Source organism: Podarcis erhardii (assembly GCF_964252035.2).
Source record: "Podarcis erhardii genome assembly, chromosome: 2".
Lineage (NCBI taxonomy): Eukaryota > Metazoa > Chordata > Lepidosauria > Squamata > Lacertidae > Podarcis > Podarcis erhardii.
The window spans coordinates 75,314,311-75,337,826 of NC_138498.1; the positions used below are offsets into that span (position 1 = coordinate 75,314,311).

General features: G+C 41.8%; 1 protein-coding gene across 1 annotated transcript in view; it reads right to left on the reverse strand.

Annotated features, from left to right (window-relative positions):
- DNAH1 (dynein axonemal heavy chain 1) overlaps nucleotides 1-23,516 on the reverse strand; it is a 132,947-nt gene that overhangs the window by 79,020 nt on the left and 30,411 nt on the right. The window contains exons 11-21 of the mRNA XM_081847622.1: nucleotides 21,488-21,786; nucleotides 19,805-19,955; nucleotides 18,005-18,198; nucleotides 16,627-16,852; nucleotides 15,829-15,948; nucleotides 10,261-10,343; nucleotides 9,570-9,711; nucleotides 9,010-9,165; nucleotides 7,172-7,370; nucleotides 5,451-5,704; nucleotides 4,719-4,931 (exon numbers count right to left, since the gene is read on the reverse strand). Of these exons, the coding sequence (XP_081703748.1) occupies nucleotides 4,719-4,931; nucleotides 5,451-5,704; nucleotides 7,172-7,370; nucleotides 9,010-9,165; nucleotides 9,570-9,711; nucleotides 10,261-10,343; nucleotides 15,829-15,948; nucleotides 16,627-16,852; nucleotides 18,005-18,198; nucleotides 19,805-19,955; nucleotides 21,488-21,786 (2,037 nt within the window). The remainder of the gene's footprint in view (nucleotides 1-4,718; nucleotides 4,932-5,450; nucleotides 5,705-7,171; nucleotides 7,371-9,009; nucleotides 9,166-9,569; nucleotides 9,712-10,260; nucleotides 10,344-15,828; nucleotides 15,949-16,626; nucleotides 16,853-18,004; nucleotides 18,199-19,804; nucleotides 19,956-21,487; nucleotides 21,787-23,516) is intronic.

The following is a 23,516-nucleotide window of genomic DNA, read 5'->3' on the forward strand; positions in this document are numbered from 1 at the left end:
GGGATATAAGGGCTCAGATGGTCCTTATGGTATCTTGAGCCAAAGTTGTTCAGGGCTTTGCAGATCAACACAACAGCCTTGAACCTAGTCCAGTAGCATATGGGCAGCCAGTACAGAGGTGTCACAGGCTGTTGGCTATCTGCCTCCATCAGTAGTTTAGCTCCTGCATTCTACACGAGCTAGAGCTTCCAGACCAGGCCCAAGAGCAGCCTCAAATAGAGGGCATTGTTGTAATCCACTCTCAGGGTTACCAGAGCATGCACTACAGGGGCCGAGTTATCCCACTTCAGCTGATGCTGGTCTACCAGATGAAGCTAGTAAAAGGCACTCCTAGCTGCTGGTTACTTGGGCCTTTAATGAGAAAGATGCATCCAGATGTACCTCCACACTACATTTTGGCTCCTTTAGAGGGAGTGCAGCTTCACCCAGAACAGGCAAGTAGCCTATATTCTGGACACAGGAACCACCGTCCACACAAAAACTCCATCTTCCCAGGGTTTAACTCAGTTTTATTGGGTCTCATCCAGTCTACTACTGCATTAAGGCAACAATCTAGCACTTGCACAGCCTCTCCCGATTCAAATATCATGGAGATGTGGAGCTGCATGCCCTCAGAGTACTGATGGCACCATTCTCCATAACACCCAAGGACCACTCCCAACAGCTTCATATTGATAAGCATCAATGTAAAATCTATTTAGCATTGGAGACAGAATTGTGCCTGACGGGGGGCATGAGAGGAGAGGAGGGAAGCCCCATTGTGCTAGCATATTTAGTTGAATCCAGCCCATTATATTCAAAGAGACTATATTCAAAGAGACTTTCACCCTAGTGAGTGTGTTTAAGACAGATACAACTGGTCTGGTGTATTAGTAAACGTCTCTTCCAGAAATTCAGTGGTAATATATACACTGCAAAGCCACACAGGGAAGGAGTCATATTTTGGTGTTAAGCATTTTTTTTCAGATACATATCATGCAAGAAGAAAGCTGAGTTGCATATTCAACTTACAACATTTACATAAAATATTTGGAATGGAATCCAAATATTTACAACAGAGCACGGCAAAACATAAAAAGATGCAAAAACCAATGGAAGGTGCAATTTAGCTCCATTTTGTGTGTGTGCCAAGTATTTGAACAATAACTGCAACATGTCCACTCATGATGATAGTACTTTCAACAGCTGACAACAAATATCAAAAGTTGTAGCTATAATAAAGGGATTTTGGCTACAATTCTTTTGCAGCACTTTTGCTGTTTAAATACCACTGAAGACAAGATGTTGTTAAATTCTTATACACTATAATACTAGTAAGAAGCTACATGACAGTACTCAGGTCCTTTTTCTACAAGAAATACTACTGGACTTTTAAAATGAGCTTATGTATTTACTTTCGTGGGAATAAAATTAAACAGCAATGTTAGTATGATGGTCTGAGATCTCCTAGTGACAAATAGAATCCATGAGATGTGTTGCTTAATAATTGCCAGTTTGAAAGAAGGCTTTCTGTGGTGATAGGGGTATGTTTTCCCAGAAGTGATAGGCAATGCTAACTCAGCCATCCCAGATAACAGAATGTACTCAAGCATCAGAACCTAGTAGAGAATGTGTTGCTCCATGCAAGGATCACCATGCATAAAAACTAGAATCATGATGATGGTCACACAATTCAAGCATCAATAAATAAGGCTAGGTTGGTTATGGTTATTATGAATAAGTTGCCCTTTATTAAACAAACAGAATTTCTGCTACATTTCAGGAGATTTGGGAAACTTCATTGGAAAAATGATAATTTACATAATTTTTAACTTCATGAGTTTTGGTGACGATAAAAATGATCATGGATTTGTATTGATTCTTCTTATATATAGCACAATAACAGTGGGAAAAATAATTTGAGTTGTGTCATTTATATGAAAGTGAAAAAATGAGCCTCAACTGTAAAAATTGAATTAAGGAATCAATTTAGATCGGGGGCTACTGCCATAGATCCTTTTTCATTGTTTTTAAGAATCTTACTTCTATCATGAATATAAAATTCAAGAAAATCTTAATTTTGAACTCTCGATCTAAGGGATGCATTTCATTGCCACAGTTCATACATTTAGGGAATGAATCGGCTGCCCAGTTCTGAGGCCTGCTTGAGATGAGCCCCTGCTCCTGTGATTTCTCTCCCTCAGGTGGAGGAGAAATCATGCAAGGAATCCAGACCATATGTTACATCACCTATGTGGCTGCACAGGAGTTTTTTTAGGATTAACTCACAGGAACTGAATTCCAGCACCTCTTAGGTAGATGGCATTGCCATTGTAAGAGAATGGGGGAGGTGTTCATGCTGAGTTCCAGGACCTCTTTTTCTGTAAAAAAACAGCACTGTGGTTGCAGGAAACAGGCCACTCTGCATGGAGAAATTTTGCATGTATGAACTGGGGCACAGTGCTGAACAGTTAGAAAGGCCCCAGACAAATAGAAGCCCTTTAAATAATGTCCTTAGCTGAGAAAACAATGGCTATTCCTTGAACACATAGCAAGGAATGAGTTAACTAGACTAATGGATCACCCACATATCCCTTTAAAACCCTCAAGAGGAGGGGGTCGTTTGGTAGAGAAAACAACAACAGCTAGGCACTGTTTTTGAATGTGCCAAGGGTCCCTTCTTAGGAGCCACGCAAAACTGTGAGCCAATTTATGCTTGCTTTTCACACTCCCAGTGAAACTAGCATTTATTATTCAGGGAGAATAACACTTCTCAATTTGGGCTAAATGTGGAACAGTTAGGCTCCAGAAGTCCGATCCGGCTCACATTAAATTAGTTAATGGTCCAAGTGATAGAATGTTCTCTATGAACAGCTGAGGTAATTGCTTGCAGAACGTCCTGGTGTTTGTTTATTTTAAAACCACTTTTTGAAGTGTTGTGGCTTAGCCAGATTCAAAATACTACTTCCTAGACACCTGATTAAAGATGTTCTGCGCTCTTCCAGTCTCATTGGTACTGGCAGGCATACAATCTCTCTCAGAGACAGGCTGGAGGTTCAGAAATTACTTTGCTCTCTGCTCTTCAGATTTTGTGGGCAGACAGGTGTGTAATGAAGTGTCTTCTTCAAAGCAGGCAGCACTGAGACTTGTGTGGATGGTCAAGAAGCCATACAGAAATATAAATGTGTGTCGAAGCTTTCTGAGACTGAGGTGAAGGGCATCTGAGTCCTAAACATTCATAGTGGTGTATCTCTGCCTTCAACCCAAATATGATGGATATACAACTTAACCCCTTTGCCTCTTATCCTGTTGCTTGAGTCAGTAGATAACAATTGCTCATTCTTCTTGTAGCAATGAATCGCTGTAGCAGTTTTAGTAAACTGAGGATGGTTTATATGGCCCTTCATAGTCTTTGTCACCATTCCATTTTCTGTCCCCCTAATATCCCTTAACTACCAAGATAGAAACATTTTATTACAATGCCTGAAATTAATACTCTGTGGGGAGGTTTTTCTTCTTCAGTAAAAAAAATCTCAATGCCTTCACCATGTGGAAATCCCATATCAGTAAAAGGAGTAAAAAAGAAGGGAAGGCCAGGCACAATTCCACATCCAAATCCACACACAGCGCACACATAATCACATCAGAACAAGCTTGTCACCTGATTCCTTACAGCCTTGGGTTCCATCCCTTTCTCATCCTGAGGCAATCAGAACATACTCTGCAGACTCTGGTTCAAGCGCATAAGGATGGCTAATGCCCATTAATAAAGCAAAAGAATGATAACATAAAAGCACATGTTCTGCATTGTCAAAACACTTCACTAATAAAAGTACTGTACTATTATTACCTGTTCATTGCAAAAGACCTGCTTGCTTCCATCAGTAACTAAAAGGCTTATTTAAGATATTTGAGTGTAAGAGCTGCCATCAAATTGCCGTAAGTGCGGGTGTGTGCACACAATTTAAAGCACATTAGGGATGGATGGGTGGGAGGGAGGTGCTTCTCTCCCTGCCCCCAAACCAGAATGAGTTCAAAGATGAAACTACACCAGCAAAATTCTTCTAATTGTGTGTGAGAGTGCAGCACGGAGGGTAGGTGGAAGAGAGATGCTGAACCCTCCTGCTTCTTCACTTTTACACCTGAAATGGGTTTTAAACCCTTTCATCTGGTTATGTCTTATATTGAAGCCTCAGTGGAACAAAAGTAAACTCCGAAAGCCATTAAAAGATGGCATTCTTTTGAACATGTCTTTGGGCCAGAACTACAGTTCTCTGACGTACAGCTCCACCACCATTATGTCTAGTTTGGCCCTAATCTACTCATATACCTAATGGTGATACCTAGCAATTACTGGTAACACCTTACAAAATTAGGCTCTTCAGGGTGAACCTGGTCAATAGAGTGATTAAATATGCAAGGGCATAATTTGTTGTTTATAAAGAAAAAAAAGCGCCAAATTTTCACAGGATGAAAAATTCTCTTTAAATTACTGAAAGAAGTGAAGTTTGTGGCTATCCAGTCTCATTAAAGTCAGAATCTGATCCAAAGCTCTGTGTAAACTATAAACTGTACACAGAGCTCCCATGTCAACAGGGTCTGATCTCCGAGCATGTATTGGAGGTATGTATACAAAATTGTCCTCAGCCTATTATCATTCTCACAGCTAAATTGGAGTATCCCCTCTGTTATATCAGATTCCACTTTCAAGCACACAAAAGAATCTAGAAAATTATTACCTGCGTCATCTTTAGCTTATTTTCCCAAGTGTTGATCCTTTCCTCAAATGGCTTCTTAAATGGCGAGAAGGACATGCTTTGAGTCATAACAATGTGGTCATCCAGCAGCTGAGAAGCTTCATCAGGACTCTTCAGAATAAATGTTTCTGTTTCTTTATAGGGAACTACATTGAAGAGGATGTATTCCCATTCATGCTCCATCTTATCCAAGGCCTGGGAAATGAGAAGCAATAAATCTTTAGTCCATATTGAACAGACTTTGCAAAGCACTTGCTTCCTTAAGGTGGCAACTAGTGAAAAGTTAATGGAGGTTAATGATCATGGTAACAGACTGAGGGTAGCTATAGAGAGAACAAACAAAGGACATGGAAATTACTTTCCATCAGAAAACTCGTTTGGGATAATACATAGACAGGTATAGAAGTAATTGCCAACGAGTTCCTTCCAAGCTCAAGTTATCTATTATTCTCCAGATCTCCCATACATTCCCGACATCTTGCCAAATTAAGAAGTACCTATTTTGCTAGCGCATTCAGAAAGTCTACCTATTTTTTAAAAAAACATTATTTTTAGCTGACTAGTGCTTTTGTTAGACATTTTCAGAAATATTTAGGGCAAATGTTAAAATCCCTGGATATGAGGAACAATCAGAAGAAAAGCATTCATCTACAGAAAACACTGCAGCATAAAGGATGACACCGCAAGGAAGGTCAGACAGAATGGTCTCCTTACATGCTCAATTGAGTATTCCTTCCCTGCAATCTCAGCTATTTTGGCTATGATCTCGATGTGATCCTGAAGCTTCATCTCCAGACAGCGTGCAAACGTCAAATTGGCCTTCGGCCTCACATTGATTTTGATCTCTTCAGAAAGCATCTCCCAATGACGGTTGCGCATACCAGGATTGCGTAGACCTTGAATCAGGGGTATGTATGGTCTGAATTCCTCAATCTTGCCACGGATTTCCACTGCAACGTCCTGGCATGCTTAACAGAATATAAAAAAATGTACCATCAATCAACAGTTCTAAGTTTACATAATATAGTGCAAATCAGGAACACTGTGTGATATCAGAACAGACTCATTGAAATCAACAGATGTAAGTTACTTGTCCACTTATTTCAATGGGTCTACTCTATGACAAACATATCAGCCATTACCGTATGTGCAGAAACACAAGATTAAATTGTTTGCTTTAGGGAAAGGGTACTGGGCAACACAATGTTACATTATCCAAAGGGAAATGTTGTATGTTGCCCATAATTTGTTCCTTATTTGCACATTTGAATCAATACCATAATATTTTCTGTAATGCAAACATTTGTTCCCCTTTAAGTTATAGGAAAGGTACAAGCTCTGCAAAGAATAGGAGATAATAGGTGGTATTCAACATTTGTCAGAGCAAGCATTCATGTTTACCCGATCTCCCCTCTCCTCCCCTACATGCTCTTCTGGGGGTTCTCTCGACATTCCAGATTTGAAGAAGTGAGGAGAAGAGGCAAGGAAGTTCCACTGTGCCAAGAGACTGCGGTCTACTTACAAAATTAAAAACTGGCAGTGATCTTCCCTCATTTGGGGGGGGGGGGTCAGGGGTCAATGTTGTTGACCTTTTTTAGGGAAGAGGAAAGCCCCATTTTTAAGGGTTTGGGGGCAGAAAGAGGAACAGTCAATCACCAACAAATCACTGAGGAAACAAACAGCCTCACTAACTGAACTCCGTCTTCTGTTCTGCAAATCGTGCAACAATGGAGGGCAGGGCAAGGGGGCAGGGCCAGAATAGATTTTGACAATGCTAAGGGACCCAGCAATTGACTATGATCTACCAAAACCTCCTGGGGATCTACCAGTAGATCACGATCGACCTGTTGGACATCCCTGTACTAGAGCAACAATGAATACAGTCCATCTGCTTTTAAATGATTAAATTTAGCAAACTGTGTTGTACGGGTGTGTAGCCTCCGTTTATTTTTGCAATGAAGGACTAACACCCCAGCACCGTCTTTTACAAGATCAGAACATTGTGATATAAGAAAAGCCAATTCTGGAAGACTTGCTCTATTACACAACTGTGTATTTTTAATCCTTCTGCTTTAAATGAGTCACCTTCACTCATACATATTCCTTCAACTCCTCCTCTGTTAAGGTTGATTCACTGCAGCACTTAGAACAGAATTAATTGTTTAGAATAAAATACAAGTCAAGAAAAGAAACAAGATTCCCCCACTACAGAATATTTTACAGTGTTAATATGAAGCCATTGTAAATATAATTTTAGAGAAAGTTTGCAGTTCTACTATATCTTTACAATTTCTGAAATGGTTCCAAGGGATGCTAAATCTGTCAGTTTTGATTTCTCCCCATTTCTCATCCCCCCCCCAATATTAATTTCAGTTGATCCCATTTCTGAATCTGTTTGCTTTTTTTTAAATGACATTTCAAGGCTCTGTAGCTACCTGGAATATCCTTGAACTGTTTCACACACTTGTGCATTGTCTTAAAGGACTCGTTGACATTCTTCTCCAGCTGTTCTGCATCAATTGCAGACAGAGGATCATTCATCCAGCTGTCAGCCCAGCGAAGCCAGTCCGATGCTGTAGTCCAGAGATCATAGAAGGGCTGAAAGTCCTTAACCATCCTGGACAGCTTATCGTACTGGAGAAACCAAAAGAATATTACTAATTGCTAATGGGCACATGTTCCACAGAAAAATAACCTGTAATGTCTTCCAAACAATTCCAGCATGCCATCAGGGTATACATTCACTAGGTTGTTCTAAGTCAGCAGGGAGCCTTGAACTGACTTCATGAGAGTACCTTCTGTTTGTCTAGTGGGCAAGGGACCTTCCCTTTGTTTCTTGGGCACAATATGTGACTATACATGTGCCCAGATCACAATAGTCCCAGAGTTTCCATGTGGGTTGGGTCTAGGCTATCTGAAGGAGCTTATCGCCCTATGAGACTGCCTGAGCTTTGAGACCTTCCAGGGACGGTTTTATCTTGGTCCCGCTACCTTCATAGGCACTTTTGGTGAGGACACAAGAGAGAATCTTATTCATGGCTGCTTCCAGATTGCTGAACTCTCTTCCATGGGAGGCTAGGCTGGCCCCCCCTCTGATTTCTTTTCAGCGGCAGGCAAATACTATTTTGTTCAGACAGGCCTTTGGCCACTAACTGGCTGTTGTGGCAGGATCTTCTAAGGGTGGGTGCTGTACTTTGTGTGTGTGTGCATGCTTCAAAATGGTTCTAAGTGTTTACAGTGCTGTTTTAATAGTTACTTTTTTGATTTTTACAAATATTTATATTGCTTGTCTGTTTGTAGCAGTATTTATTTTAATTCATGCTGTGAACCACCTTGGGAGAAAGGCAGGTTATAAATAAAAGTAACTAAATAAATAGGGAAAGAGAGGAGAGAGGAGAACAGACACACACTATACAAAAGTGCACACAAACCATATTATCCTATGTATAAAGGGAACAAAATCCAGTCATTAAACAACATTAAGTGCCATTGATTATACTTGATCATTCAGAACCATGCGACATGCTTCTATTTGACTAGATCACTTCTTCTCTTTCTGTTTGTTTCAAATATTTTATTTTAGTTAGCCATTATTATTACATAACCACAGAAAGATTCCAACACAATTAATTTTGCTATATTAGAGATCTCACACAATTATTAATACCTATTTAAAGCATAAAAATGCAAACAATGCAAACAATTATTTCGATTTCTCCTTATCCTCTATGGAACAGAAGCAAATACAATGTCTCATTCTTTTTAAAAGTAGCATCTTTAAAATAAAAGATTTTTTTAAATAGCATCTTTAAAAATAAAAACAAAAAAACCAACAGCAACAAAAAAGTGTTAATTAAATAGCACATTTGGAGTTTTAAGGTTTCAGTAAATGAAATCATTGTATAGAAATTCCTAATCCTCAATAGCTGCTTATTGCTTTTGTGCTGGGAGCCAAGCCAACAATATAGCTTGCAGCCATACGTTTATGAAAGTTTTGAGATCTCTGCCACATGAATTGCTTCATGAATGCCTTGCATCTTCCAGCTCTTCTTGCATGGGCTCTCCCAAAAAACTGAGAATAATTTAATGAAGTGGAGTGGCTAGCATACTGCTTTGTTCTGTGCCAGTTTAGTGAGACCACATTGTTAAAAAATGAAGGTGAGCGACATGGTGGAGTTATAAAGAAAGACTGGCAATATCTGGTGAAGTTTCTGCTATTATCAACAGAAATGCAAAAAGCACAATGAAGGTAGCAAGGGAGTTGGGAACTTACATTAGTCACTGGCACCCCAAAAATCCGTTCCCTGTTGTTGTACAGTAAAGCCAATTGCTGGGAGTCCTTCAAATGCTTCTTAATTCTTCTAGCTTCATTGGCTATCTCATGTGCCCGGTTTATATCACTGTGCGCAGAAAACCCTGCAACAGCAATCTGTGAAAGAAAAGCAGTCATAGCAAGCAGGAAGATAGAGCCCATGATACATAACCATAGATTTGGGAGAGGTGGATAGTGTATTTTAAGATCCTTTAAATGGTCATAAATACTGGATAGAATCCTGCTAATAGCAGGATGGCTATGAGTTTTTACAGTGTAAAGTGGAAACATTTCCCTCTCTCCTGGTCACATTGGAACTTGCTAGCTAAGGATGATAATGCACCCTGAGTAATGGACAATCACCCACAACAATGATCTCTATGTCCCTAGGCTCCATGACGAATAGACCCGGCTAACTCCATGTGTCAAGCTCTTATTGTAGTTCATCCCCAGCTACCTGCTGATGATAGTTGATACTTAAAGTGAGTGTAGAGGACAACTCTGGTGCCCATTATCAGTACCTGAAGACCATCCAGCCGTTCCAAGAAGTTGGTTTGATCCATGAGCTGAATTTTACGGAATCTTTCTTCATCTTCAATGTGCTGCTGCCTAATCAATTCAATCTGTGTGGTGATCTTCAGAGGCCAGCCGCTTGCAGCCCACCTGACAACATAAAGAGAGTCACACAAATGCACCATGTATCCAATCCTCTGAGATGATCAAAGCTGTAGCTCAGCAACATCTAGTGGGGCACAGGCGCCCCCAAAACCCTGCCTTGCATGTGTGTGGTGAGTCTTACAAATTGGGTGCCTGGGACACACTATATTACAAATCTGTAATAAAATGCTGACACCCCATGGCAACTCTCAAATCCCTGTGAACACCTTGCACCCACACAGAAATACACAACCTAACAATTTCATGCTTTGCAGCCCCCAAATTCACTGGCTTTTAATGAAAAATAAAACAAAATAAAGGCCTCCGGTTTGCTAAAAGCCTCAGAAACAAGAAGGTTGCTTCAATCCCTGGCCCAGAGGCTGGCACCATCACTGGTTCTGCATTTGAATAAGGTAGTTCAGTGGGCATCTTTTCTGGTGGCCTGAAGAGATTTGCTGAAGCCCTTTGATGTGCAAATAAAGCCCTGAGGCAGAAAATATGGTATCTGAAGCCAAAGGTCTTGCTCTGACTGCAGGGGAAATGCCTTGTGCTTACTTGTCATTGAAGTCATCTTGAGTCAAATTGTAGAGGAAATCCTCCATGACTTCGTATTCTTCCATGACCTTACTTATCAATTCCTATGCAATGACAGAAAGAGAGAGAGGAGCCGATAAGCAGGGCTTTGCTTGCATGATCAAAATTTCATTCCATCTGTGTTACAATATTGTTGCACACAAAAATGCTGCCTATAAGTCAAATGTCTGGGTATGGTGGTATTCAAGTATAGTGAAAGAGGGACAAGGAATACACTTCTACAGTTCTTCTTAGGTTACAACAACACAGAGGATCCAGCAGGCCTTAGGAGTCTTAAGAAGCACTGGGTGAATGTGTTTTCTGTACCTTATTGTTTCATGAAAGAACTTTAATAAAAATTGTAACACACAAAAAAAGAAAAAAGCAGCAGCACTGGGTGGAATTCAACATCATGCTGTGGTGAACATCCCATCAGCAGAAGCTTTGCAGCTTACCTGATGGAACAACCCTTCTCCTCTCTTCCTGGGGGTTCTTCGACACCTACTCCTGAGCAAATTTCGGGAGGGGGACCAGGGGAGGAGGGGAGCCCTCGTGCAAGGCACATTAAGTGAATCTTGCTCACTGCTTCAGGCTTGAGAACAAACAAGATACCCAAAGCTTGAGAAGTGCCACAGGCCATTGAAATAGTGTATTATAATTCCACTCTGGTTACATTAATATGATACCACCCTGGTATGGTTAAGAAGTCAATGTCAACGGGGTCACTGTTAGCCCACAAGTTATTAATATGCAAATATTCAACATCTAAAATTTGTACTGAGCAAAAAGCTTTGAAGCAGGTGTGATAAGCAATCCAAACACAGGCAGGCATTTTAACACCTATGTTTGTGTCCCCTGTTTGCATTTCACCATCTTCTCCTCTGTGACCCCACTGTTTGCACACCCCACTGTTTCTTTGTTCTTCCTTTTGCTACGAACATACCCATAAAAGCCTTTTTTGTTGCTTTTAACCTCTCTAGCAAGCCTGAGTTCATTCTGTGCTTTAGCTTTTCTGACTTTGTGTCTACACGTGCTGGCTATTTGTTTGAATTCCTCTTTGGTGGGTTCCCCCCTTTTCCATTTTTTGTACACATCCTTTTTTAATCTTAACTCAGTTAAAAGTTCTTTAGATAGCCACCCTGGCTTCTTTAGGCACCTTCCATGTTTCCGTCTCATTGGTATTGCCTGAAGTTGTGCTTTTACTATCTCCCTCTTAACAAACTCCCAGCCATCATGAACTCCCTTTCCTTTTAGTATTACTGTCCATGGGATCTCACCTAGCACTTCCCTAAGTTTTATGAAGTCGGCTTTCTTAAAGTCAAGAAACTGAGTCCTAGTATGCTTGGCTGCTCCTTTCCGCTGTATAGTAAACTTCAGAAGAGCATGATCACTCTCGCCTAATGATCCTTCCACTTCTACCCCACTAACCAGGTCATCAACATTGGTTAGGACCAGATCTAAAATGGCTGTTCCTCTTGTTGCTTCTCCCACTTTCTGGACAATGAAGTCGTCTGCAAGGCCAGTGAGGAATCTGTTTGACCTTATGCTCTTGGCTGAGTTTGACATCCAACAAATATCCGGGTAATTGAAGTCCCCCATTACTACTATCTCCCTTCCTTTTGCATGCTTGGCCATCTGTTCCAGGAAGGCATCATCTATGTCCTCCGTTTGGCTTGGGGATCTATAGTAAACTCCCACAATGAGGTCACTGTTATTCTTCTCTCCCTTAATTTTGACCCAAATGCTCTCACTTTGGCTTTGAGGTTCTAAATCTTGGATCTCTTCACAGGTATACACATCCCTGACATATAACGCCACTCCTCCTCCTTTCTTGTCTGGTCTGTTTCTCTGAAATAGATTGTATCCCTCCCTTATTACATTCCAATCGTGGGACTTATCCCACCAGGTTTCAGTGATGCCTATTATGTCATATTTAGTTTGCTGTACCAAGAGCTCAAGCTCATCTTGTTTATTTCCCATGCTTTGCGCATTAGTGTACAGACATTGAAGTCCATTAATCATTCCCCTGTGTCTCTTATTTAAGGATTTTTTCCTCCCACCACTAGGTCTGCATGCTGTTTGCTCCATTTGGTCTATGACATTTGGATGATCATCTTCATCAATTGATAGACTCCTACCTTCAGGAGCACTGTCTCCCTCCCCCACATTAGTCAGTTTAAAGCCCTCCTGATGAGGTTTCTGAGATTTTTGGCAAAAACATTCCTCCCAACCGTTGTGAGGTGCAGCCCATCGCTTGCCAGAAGTCCATCTTCAAGAAACTGCAGTCCGTGATCTAAGAATCCAAACCGTTCCTGTTTACACCATTTGCGAAGCCAGCTGTTCACTTCCACTATTTTTCCCTCTCTCCCTGGGCCACGTCGTTCAACTGGGAGGACAGATGAGATGACAATTTGGGCATGTAATTGCTTCAATTTCCTGCCCAGAGCCTCGTAGTCTCTTTTGATCTTCTGGAGGTATTGCTTGCAGTGTCGTTGGTTCCCACATGAACCAAGAGGAAGGGGTATTTGTCAGTGGGTTTTATGATTCCTTGCAGTCGTTCAGTTACATCTTGGATCTTAGCCCCGGGGAGACAGCACACTTCCCGAGACATCTTGTCAGGCCCACAGATCACTGCTTCTGTTCCCCTCAGTAGGGAATCCCCTATCACCACTACACGTCTCCTCTTAGGTTTGGTCGGGGTTCTTCCGTGAGCTGTCCGTTCCAAGGTCGCCTGCACATTCCCTGAGGACTGACTTTGCTGCTCGTCTTCTTCTTTTTTTAAAAAAAATAATTTTTATTAAATTTTTCCAATTTAAAACAAATTAAATCCAATTTATAATCTTTTTCCAATAACCAGGACTTCCCCTCCCCACCCCCTCTTGTCTTCCAGTTTAACAAATCAATTCAACAAATTCTTATCCCCAAATTACACTTATCGTCAATAACCCAATTTTTCGAAAATTCCCATCCCCTAAGATCGACCTAATTCCCTTCCACGAGTTCCCCCCCTTCAAGAATAAGGCAGATAAAAGTAAACAAGATAAAAAATAGTTTTGCACCCTTTGGATTCCAGATTTCCCTCCCCCCTTTCCCGGTTGCGTTCCCAATATCCCTCGACATCTGATATCTTCCTGGGGTTCCCACATCTCACTAAACCCAGACCTCACTAGTCCTTTACCAGTCATTTTTAAATTCGAGTGTCCAATCATAGAAGGAGTCTATCTCAAAAAGGGGCCCATTTCTTCTATCCAGATTTTTATATCCAGGAGCAAAAACTCCAATTTTATTTCTGTAAGCTTGTCAAATCTGAATGTCCCAAATGTTCCCACTTCCAGTTCTGTCCAGATCTTGTTATTTCATTATTCTTATTAATCACACTCCTCCTTTTTATTTTTTGCTTTTTCCCTGCTCTTCTGCCGAAATGCTCTATTTCCAAAAGTTTCTAGTTTCTCTGCAGAGGCTTGTTATTCAGGAGCAAAACATTGCGTCATGTCCCTTTCGTTTACATCCATTGTTTTCTGTAGTGTGTAGACCTCTGTAGACAAAATAATGTTCCATTTCTGCAGTCTCCCAGGAGATAAAAAGTTCTGTTCAACTGTTCAAATTTCCAGTCAAAAACACTTGCAATATCCCTCAGCTCCTCTAGATGGATTTCAGTAACTGAGTTCCCTTCCAGATCACCTCCACCAATCCAAGTAGCTTGTTGATCCTTATTTGAAACATTTTATATCCAATTTATAACCAATGTAACCGGCAAAGTCCTCATAACAAAGTCTCTGTTTTGTTCTTCCGTTTTGACAGCTCTTTGACAGCTGTCAAAACCTCCGTTTCTCTTCCCCAGGCATTTTCACCGATCGCTCCCGGGGTTCCGGGGGGGGGGGGTTGCTTTTTAGTTCAAATTCCACTTTTCTCCTCCAGCTCAATCTTATATTTTTCCCTCGCGAAGTCACTAATTCATCAAGATAAGGTCACTCTCGATCTTAGTTGTTAAGTCCTTTGTTTTGGCTCTTCTACAATTGGGGGGGGATGACTTCCTTTTTATACCCCCCCCGCTCGCTCCGGATTTTAAAAATTTATCCCTCTTTTTAATCCATATTCCAATTACTCACGGGTTGTTCTTTTGGATCCAAATTTTCAATGGAAGAAGCCAGCGCTCTCCACCGAATGGCATGCGGCTTCGCTCGGCAGGGGAAGCGGCGGACTCAAAGCACCACCCCCCCCAGGCGCCCGCTCTCCAGCCTTTAAAAAGGCTCTTTCGCGGGCCGGGGGGGGCTTAAAGGTGCCAGCCGAGTCACCATGTCCATGGGGCTCCGTGCCCATGGTTTTTGCGGGTCCCCGCGTCGCCGGCGCGGTAGAACCCAGCCCCTGCCGAGCCGGCTCCCTCCGGAGCACGGAGGGAGCCCGCCATTCGGCGATGGCGCCAACCCGGAAGTGCTGCTGCTCGTCTTCATATATCTGATCGACTGTAATGAGGGAGAGATCCTCAAATGGAGTCTGCTCTTCGTCTTCCATGCTAGGGGAGAGGACCTCAAAGCGATGGTGTATTTCTAAACAATCTGAGGGAACCCTGGGCCTCCTGCTTCTTTGAGTCACGTTTCTCCATATATCTGGCTCCTGTGTTGGTGAACTAGCCTCCTTCTCAGGGGAGTCCCCTGTCTCCTCCTTGGTGGAGACGGTGTGCTCTGTTGCTTCCAAGAAGAGCTCCAGCTCTCTAATTCTTTGGAGCGTAGCTACACGTTCCTCCAGTTGCTGGACTTTGTCTTCTAAGAGGGCAATCAACATGCAATTGCTGCAGGTAAAGCTGCCTGCAACCTTTGGCAAGATGGCAAACATTGCGCAGGAACCGCAGGCGACTGCAGCTGTTCCCTCACCCCCCATCTTGAGAACGTGTCGTTGGGGGTGGCTACAGCGGTCCTCCATCATAAAAAGCTTGAAGACAGGACAAATAACTCCCCCCCAAAAAAACCTAGGTCTCCCCCAACAAACGTTTGAGACTAGTTCCCCTAAGTCTAAAAGATGAATCAAACTGCATGCGCCACTAGGTGCGCGCCGCTGCCCTACCAGCTTTGATAAGCTCCTCCCACAGCTAATCACCTGCCTCAACAGAAACCCTGCCCCCTCTAACCTTTGCACAGGGAGAGCAGCTAATCAGCCACAAAGAAACACACACACAAGAAAACCCTTTTTGCTCCTTCTTCAGCTGCTGCCCTACAAGCTCTGATAAGCTCCTCCCACAGCTAATCACCTGCCTCAACAGAAACCCTGCCCCCTCTGACCTTTGCACAGGGAGAGCAGCTAATCAGCCACAAAGAAACACACACACAAGAAAACCCTTTTTGCTCCTTCTTCAGCTGCTGCCCTGCAAGCTCTGATGAAGTGTTTTTGTAACTACCAACTTGCATATGCATCTGCTAAGAGAATTTGATTTATTCAAAGCAGCCCACAATTACTGTTCTGGTCAGGATGCGGTACTGGATTAAAAGTTCAGTGATCTACCCATTATCTACTTCACTCCAATAGTTTGATGCCACACATGCTGCCACTTCTTACCTCCTGCACTTTCTGCTTCTCAGGAATTCCTTTCATCCACTCCCGCAGCTCAGCCAGCTCCTCAATGCTGTTTGGTTTTTCATAAATTTTTCGGCTGATGGCTTTGAAAGCTTCACAGATCTGCAGAAAGAAGTGATAACTCTCTGAATGATAATATTTAAACAAATAGTGAAATCATTTGATATAACTCAAAAGTAATTATAAGAATTCAACATTCCTTTAAAAACAACAACGAAATACGGAAGGACATTGGGCATACGGAAACAGAGAGATTTTGACCAGGACAACATCACACCATGTACTTTTCTTAACTAAATATTAGGCAGGGAGGAAACATGGGACGGAGGCAGCCAAACACTCATTGGAATGTGTCCCTGAACTTCAGCTGTGCAGGTCTTCATCTAAAGTCATCAAGATGATTGGGATATTTGGGATGGCGTTGGGGAGTAATAAAATGAGAATGGTGTAGCAGATTAGAAGAATAAAGAATACTAAAAAGAAGGTTTTTGCACATGAATATGTTTGGAAGTGGCAATAGGAGAAACATAAACCTTTCTACATGATGCTCTTCCTGCACTGACACATTTGTGCAGAAGCACTTGACTTAACCAGCTGTTAGATCTCACACTAGAACAATCCCCAGCAGTACATATATTTATATATACATGCTAAGAAGAGTTCAAAATTGCTGTTATGACTGCAATTCATTTCTTTTCCTTGTAACTTCTTTGCAATTGTAAACTTCCAGAAACAGCTACAGAATTACTCCTCTGGATGAGTACCAAGTATGAAACTCACATCTTCCACTTGCTCATGTAAATTCTTAGCCAATATATCCAGCATAGTGGTGGCCAACGCTTTGCATTTCTTGGAAAGGTTTTGCCGTACGCCTTCAACGCTGAGATGAAAGGGGCCAATCACCATGCTACCGGGCAAGCTGTTGTCCAGCAACTCCTTTTCTGCCATATGCTTGTTAACGATCTCTCTCACCTCTTGAGCAGGAGGGCACTGCTCCAGATATGGTCTAGAGAAATACAGAATGATTATTAAGGGAAGACTCACCACCACAACACAGGTAAAGACAGGCATATTGCAAACTATGCCAGAATACGATTTCCCACTTACAGCAGGAACATATAATTTATAAACGGCAAATGTAACCAGTGAAAGGCTTCAAGGCCATTCAACAAATCTGCACTTGCAAAAGCCCTTGGAGATTAGAGGAAGGAAGCTGATTCTGTTGTGCTGCAAGATCCACAGTAGGAGGAAGTATTGCTTCTGATTGCTAGTTGCTGGAAACTGCAGGAGGGCAGAGTGCTCTTGTGCTCAGGTCCTGCTTGTGGGGTTTCCCACAGGCATCTGTGTGGCCACTGTGAGAACAGGATGCTGGACTAGGAGGGCTATTGGCTTGATCCAGCAGGCTCCTCTTATGGCCTTATGATTGCTCTGACTAAACACAAGGGGGTGGTGGTGATGAAGAGGTCTTTGCTTCTAGCACTTAGGAATGAAGAAAGATCGAAATACCTTCAGGGTAGAATGGCAGTTTTTAAAAACCCAAGGGTTCTTAAGGCCAGATTTACCTACTATGTTCTTTTAGGTGTACACTTAAGATTTTGAAGTGCACAGTTAAAATGTAAGGTGTGAATACAAGAAACAGGAGCAGATGTTGCTTGTTGTTCCCTCTTACGTGTATGCTTGGAGGCGCCTAGATTTGTTACCTTAGGTGTGTAAAAGCCCTAAGAAAAGAAAACAGGTAGCTAATGACCACACTGATGCTAAAACAACAATGTACAGTAATCTGTTTCGCAGTGTACCTCACAGTACCATGGGCACAATCCTAAGTTTTCTTCCATGAACAGAACATCATCCTCCCAAATGGGGTTTTCCTACTTCCTTTCCTGAAAATCACTTATGGGGACTGGGAGACTTTTGGCAATTGTGTGTAATATGACATGGGGGCCTGCAGATAAAGGGCAAGTTGACCAAGTTCCCTCCTCCCACGTGCACAGATAAGTAACTTAGGGTCCAAACCCATGTATTTGGTGAAACTTTGTCTTCAGAAAACATTTGCCACTGAAAGTGAAATCAGTGCAGAAGGCAGTGCATTAATCTACCCATGCAACTATAGAAAAACCTCTTATGCAAGTCCCTGCTCTTCCCTTTAAAAGCTACATACTTTAGGAGGCTGTTGATGTCACGGTTATTCAGTTCCAAGTACTTTTCATAATTCTTGGCATAAGCTTGGAGGGGAATCAGGGCTTTACGGATACAGGTGATGATGGTTTTGCGCAGTTCGATCACAGGTGGCTCATACAGACCCACTGACTCCAGCAACGGTGTGCCACAGATGAACATGTTTTCAAGCACGTGCTGAACAAGGGACAAAAGAACAGCCATTCAGCACAAACTGCTTCTATTTTCTCCTTCAAGTCTGTTGTACAAAATTGAAATCCATCTACTGCTAGACAGTTAATGCTCCTCCTGCTCTTTGTATTGGATACCTCAGTAAAAACCAATGCCAACCCAAGGAACCGTAGCCTTAATCATAATACAGGTTACCATATATGTTTACCAGACTTTGTATAAACGAAATCTTGCAGGGGCCTCAATTTGTATGGCGCCCCACTAGAATTTCTGGTCATACTACTTGTGGTTTGCTCCAAATGTTGCCTCACTTGCACTGCAGCTTATCTCTATGAGTTGCTCTTGGCTGAAAGCTGCCTACCCCAGCATTCAAGAGGTTAGGTATTTTGGATAATCTAGCCTTTAACATGGATTGTTGGCTTTCAAATGATACAACCATGTGCAACTTAGTGTGCTTCAGATTTTTATGAGATCATGCTCTGTGCCCTAAACAATACCTGCAGAGATCATTTCAAGGAGGCAGGAGACTCAATATGTAAGACACCGCTTGATGGGAAAAGGACCTCCCACCTTAGCCAAAACCAACAACAGCACATTTCAAAAACTGCAGACAAGCAATCTTTAGGTTATTGTGAAGCTCACTTTAATGATAGCTCTTGAATTATCTCGATTTTGTTATAAAAATAAGCAAGCCTCTTTTTAAATTGAAGTGATAAGATAAATACACTAAACACATAATCACACATCTCGTACCCTGCCACTACTTCAATGTCGGTATTAACAGCTTCAGGATTTAAAATTGCAACATTATTGCCGGCACTTCTTATTTGAATCTGGCATGTTTTCCTCAATGCTAAAAGTGTTGGCTGAATCATTCTCCTGTTAGCAAAATCCTCCTCCTGCAGTATCATCCCTTGCACACCACCCTGTTAAAATCTTTGAGATTTTATGTGCCTGCGCATGAGTTGCTACATGAAATCTGCAGCACAAATCAAACTTCTTCTGACATTTCCCTAACCCAGAAGAGATCAGGATGTGAAATCAAAGAAAATCTTCTATTTCTTGCATCTCACTACACATTAAGTGGAGAGTCACATTATCTTCTCCTACATGGAGAAAAGATAAGTAATTTTCAGCAGGGCTAGACTTTCTTTCCACAGGCTTTCGTTGTTGTTGTTGTTGTTTTTTGCAAATTACAGACACAATACCAAACCACGGTACTGGTTCTGAGAAAGGTATTGTCAATCTTCAATACCACACTCCAAAGCATTTGTGTTGTGTTTCTCTCCCTAATATTGTTATAATGTTCCTGCAATGCAGCCATAATACCCAGATATGACTGTTGACAACTCACAGCTTAGCCTTTTGGTGGAGCAATTCTTATGACCAGTAAGGGTACAATCTTATGCACACTTCCCTAGCAATAAGTCTAATAAACTCTATGGAACTTGCTGCTTCTGGGTACACATATAGGTAGGACTGCTCTGGAAAGTCAGCTTTGTAGTGTGCATCTCTGGTAGAAGCATCTATTTTCAGTAAGTGTATAACTTTTTACAAGATGGATCCTATTATTAGGGTAAAAAGGCATTTCAAACTCTTCAAGGTAACTCACTTTCTCCAGTTGTGGTATGGTGTGGGTAGCCCAAATCCCTTTATCAAACAGAGAAACAACTGTTGTCTCAAAATTCTCCAGGGGTGTGCTGAAACGAACACCCGAAGTGTCCAGAGCCAGATCAATTATGAACAGAGGATTTTTCCGTGGCCTACAAAAGGAAGAATATGGAGATCTCTGAGATTGTTAGGAATGAATAGCTTCCAGAAACAATGCCTTTGCTAATTAAAAAAATAGATCAATTACTTCTCAGAAACATAGCCTAGCTCTGCTTGTGCATTTCCCATGGAAACAGATGCCCTAAAAGGTGATACGCAACCACATCTGTATAAACAGGCATAAGCATCAAATTTAGTGGAACAAAGGGAATCACTATGATCAAAAGGCATGTCAGTATCCTCATCATGCTTGCAAATATCCCTTCCTGGATTGGCAGAAAAAGTATAGAGGGGTGTCCAGACTCATATTCACTATCCCTCTGCAATAAGTTGGGATTCACACATATATAATATATATTAATACATATATATTAATCCAGTCTGCCTTAAAGACATATCAGAAATGAGGTAGAACATTTGCGGGGGGTGGGGAGGCTGTGCTCCACACTGTTCAACTTTTCTTATTCCAAACAGACACAGAAACTTATTTCATATTCTGGTAAACCAAAATGTACACAGCTGCAATGTAACTAAATTGACTTTGGCCCTTTTGCCAGTAGCAGAAAAGGATTCTTCTTCCCGATCTTCTTTATGGTACTTGTTTAATATTTGAAGACTGTTGTGTTTTCATATTTTTCCATTCCTTAGTTCAGTGAGTTCTGCTTTCCTCAATACCATGCTTTCTAACCTTAATTATTTTTTAGGTTCACACTGGAGCTTTATTCAATTTGTTTTCATCTGTCTCAAAATGCATACTCCAGACTGGGTAACATACTTCAGCTGAGGTCTACTGTTTCAACCCACTTCTCCAATCTGCCAAGAACAATGACTGACTTGAATTAAACTTGCTGGATGTTCGTAAGGTCTCTGTTAATATCTACTGTGCCATGCACCCAAAAAAGCATGTGTACAGACACCACATGTTTTGCAAAAATAGGTTAACACTTGTAAAAATATCCCCTTAATAAAGTGGTCTTTGCATTTCTGGGGCCTACATCCAGGAAGCATGAGCATGCAGCGGAAGTGAAAAGGTAAGGTCCAAAAGGTTTGTTGGCAGCATGCTGCCAGCGGCGGAGCATGTCTTCCCAGGGATGCTTTAGTTGTGATTCCTGCATTGCAGGGGGTTGGACTAGATGACCCCCAGGGTTCCTTCCAACTCTACAATCTATGTTTCTATAACTCTGGCCCCAAGACCATGCTAAACAGACACAGTAAGATCTTCTAATAAAGTCAATGAATACTAAAGCTATGGTGACTTCACTCTGTAACCTACAGACTTTTTGTGATGCCTTTCAGAAGCCAGCAATAACCCCTTAACATGAGAAATATCAGTGCCCAGCAATGTCCCAGGGGATGCTGAAGCATGCCAAAGGAGGAGCCATGACTACAGTGTGATTTTGCAGTGATACCAATTCATCAAGAGAAAATTCAGAGAAAAAGAACCCTCCCGTTATATGAGAGCACACTGATCAATGCTCTTTTCCTTTTCCACAAAAATAAAACATCTCTCCATTTCTCTCCTTACTTGTATGGGCTGTTTACAAGGTCATCTCCCCACACCATATCTTCAGGGCAATTCAGGACACTGTGGCAGGAATCCAAGAAGAGCTGGGTGAAGTTTACCAGTGAATCCTGGATCAGATAACGTACAGAGTCCTGCAACATAAACTTGATGAGCTCCATCAGCTGATGAAGCTTGGACATCCGGTATACTTCCCACTTAGTCTCATACAAGTTGTACCAGCCTTTGCCTATGTCCCTCAAACTGCTTCTCACGGCTATCTTTAGAGTATTGATCCAAGTATCCTTAAGGAACATTGAAACCTAGATAAAAATAAAACAAAGAATGTCAACTACAGTACCAAATGACACATCTGCTACATTTTTTGGAAAGCTGTTTGCCAGTGTGGTGTAGTGGTTAAGAGAAGTAGACTCTTAATCTGGTGAACCGGGTTTGGTTCCCTGCTCCTCCACATGCAGCTGCTGGGTGACCTTGGGCTAGTCACACTTCTCTGAAGTCTCTCAGCCCCACTCACCTCACAGAGTGTTTGTTGTGGGGGAGGAAGGGAAAGGAGAATGTTAGCCGCTTTGAGACTCCTTAGGGTAGTGATAAAGCGGGATATCAAATCCAAACTCCTCTTCTTCGTTCTCTATGCATTTGGACACCTCTTAAGATACTGCAACCAAATTTTGCATGATTTGTTCTGAAAATCATGGAACAGGCTTTTGTCTGGGTTGGGATACAACCAGATATCACTTTGAAGCAAGATGGTGGACTGCAACTTTCAAAATTGCACTGATTTTAACAACTGATTTTAAAACAGAACTGATTTTGTTTGTTTTCTTAGAACTCTCATACAATAGTGGGTACTTTCCACAAATTACCGTATTTTTTGCACCATAACACTCATTTTTTTCCTCCTAGAAAGTAAGGGGAAATGTCTGTGCGTGTTATGGAGCGAATGCCTGCGGGTGGCGGGGGGGGGGGATCTGCTGCGGTCGTGAGCAGAGGATCTATGGTTCCCCTTCCTTCCCTCCTCCGTGGTTACAAAGCATGGATCCACATGGATCCTCAGGATTTTTGCAATGGGCTACTCCAAACTCACTGTCAGATCACATGTCTGTGGCCACAGCATGAACCACAAAAAGCATATATCCACTATTTTGTTTAGAATATATTTTTTTTCTTGTTTTCCTCCTCTAAAAACTAGGTGTGTGTTATGGTCTGGTGCGTGTTATAGAGCGAAAAATACGGGTACATAGAATACCATTTGGTAAGCAGGAAGATTTCAGGAGTAGCCAGTGTGGTGCCTTTGGGATGTTGCTGGACTACAGCTCCCACCAGTGCCAGCCACTGTGGCCAAATGGCTAGGGTTATAAAAGTTGTAGTTCAACAACATTTGGAGGGCACCATGTCAGTTACCTCTGGCCTACTTCAGTAACATTATGAGAATGGTAACAACCATTCCAATAGCAATCTACTATGAAACAAATCATGCCTCATAAATTGATTCAGATTAACAAGTTATTTTTTTTCATGCGAATATAACATTTAAGCTTAAAAATGCACCAGCATAAGACCTTGGTTTACCAAAACATGACCAGTGCAATTCTTCCATTTATTGTACTTTTTTTTTAGAAACCCCATGCAAAGCTGATGATGTATTTCAAGGTGGAATGGAGAAAAATAGAGCACACTGTATTTTATGGTGAGACAAAGAAAAATAGAATCTTGTCCATTTTTGCATGCAGAGCAGCTTTAAAGATCATATGAAGATAGAACCACTGTGTAAGAAAAGACTTTGAAGGTTATCTGGACAAACACACACACAAGGTACAGGATGACAGATGGATGTCGAGATATCTAGGCTCTTCTCAAATACCTCCAGTGAAGGAGACCCCACCTACCACCTAAAGAAGTCCGCTCTACTGTCTGCTTGTATGCTGAATGCTTAGTCAAAAGCTGCTTCCCTGGCATCCTTCCCCCTAAGTCCTTCTGTTCTTATTCCCAGGGGAAATCACCATGCACATTTCTTCCTGCCTAACTTCCAAAT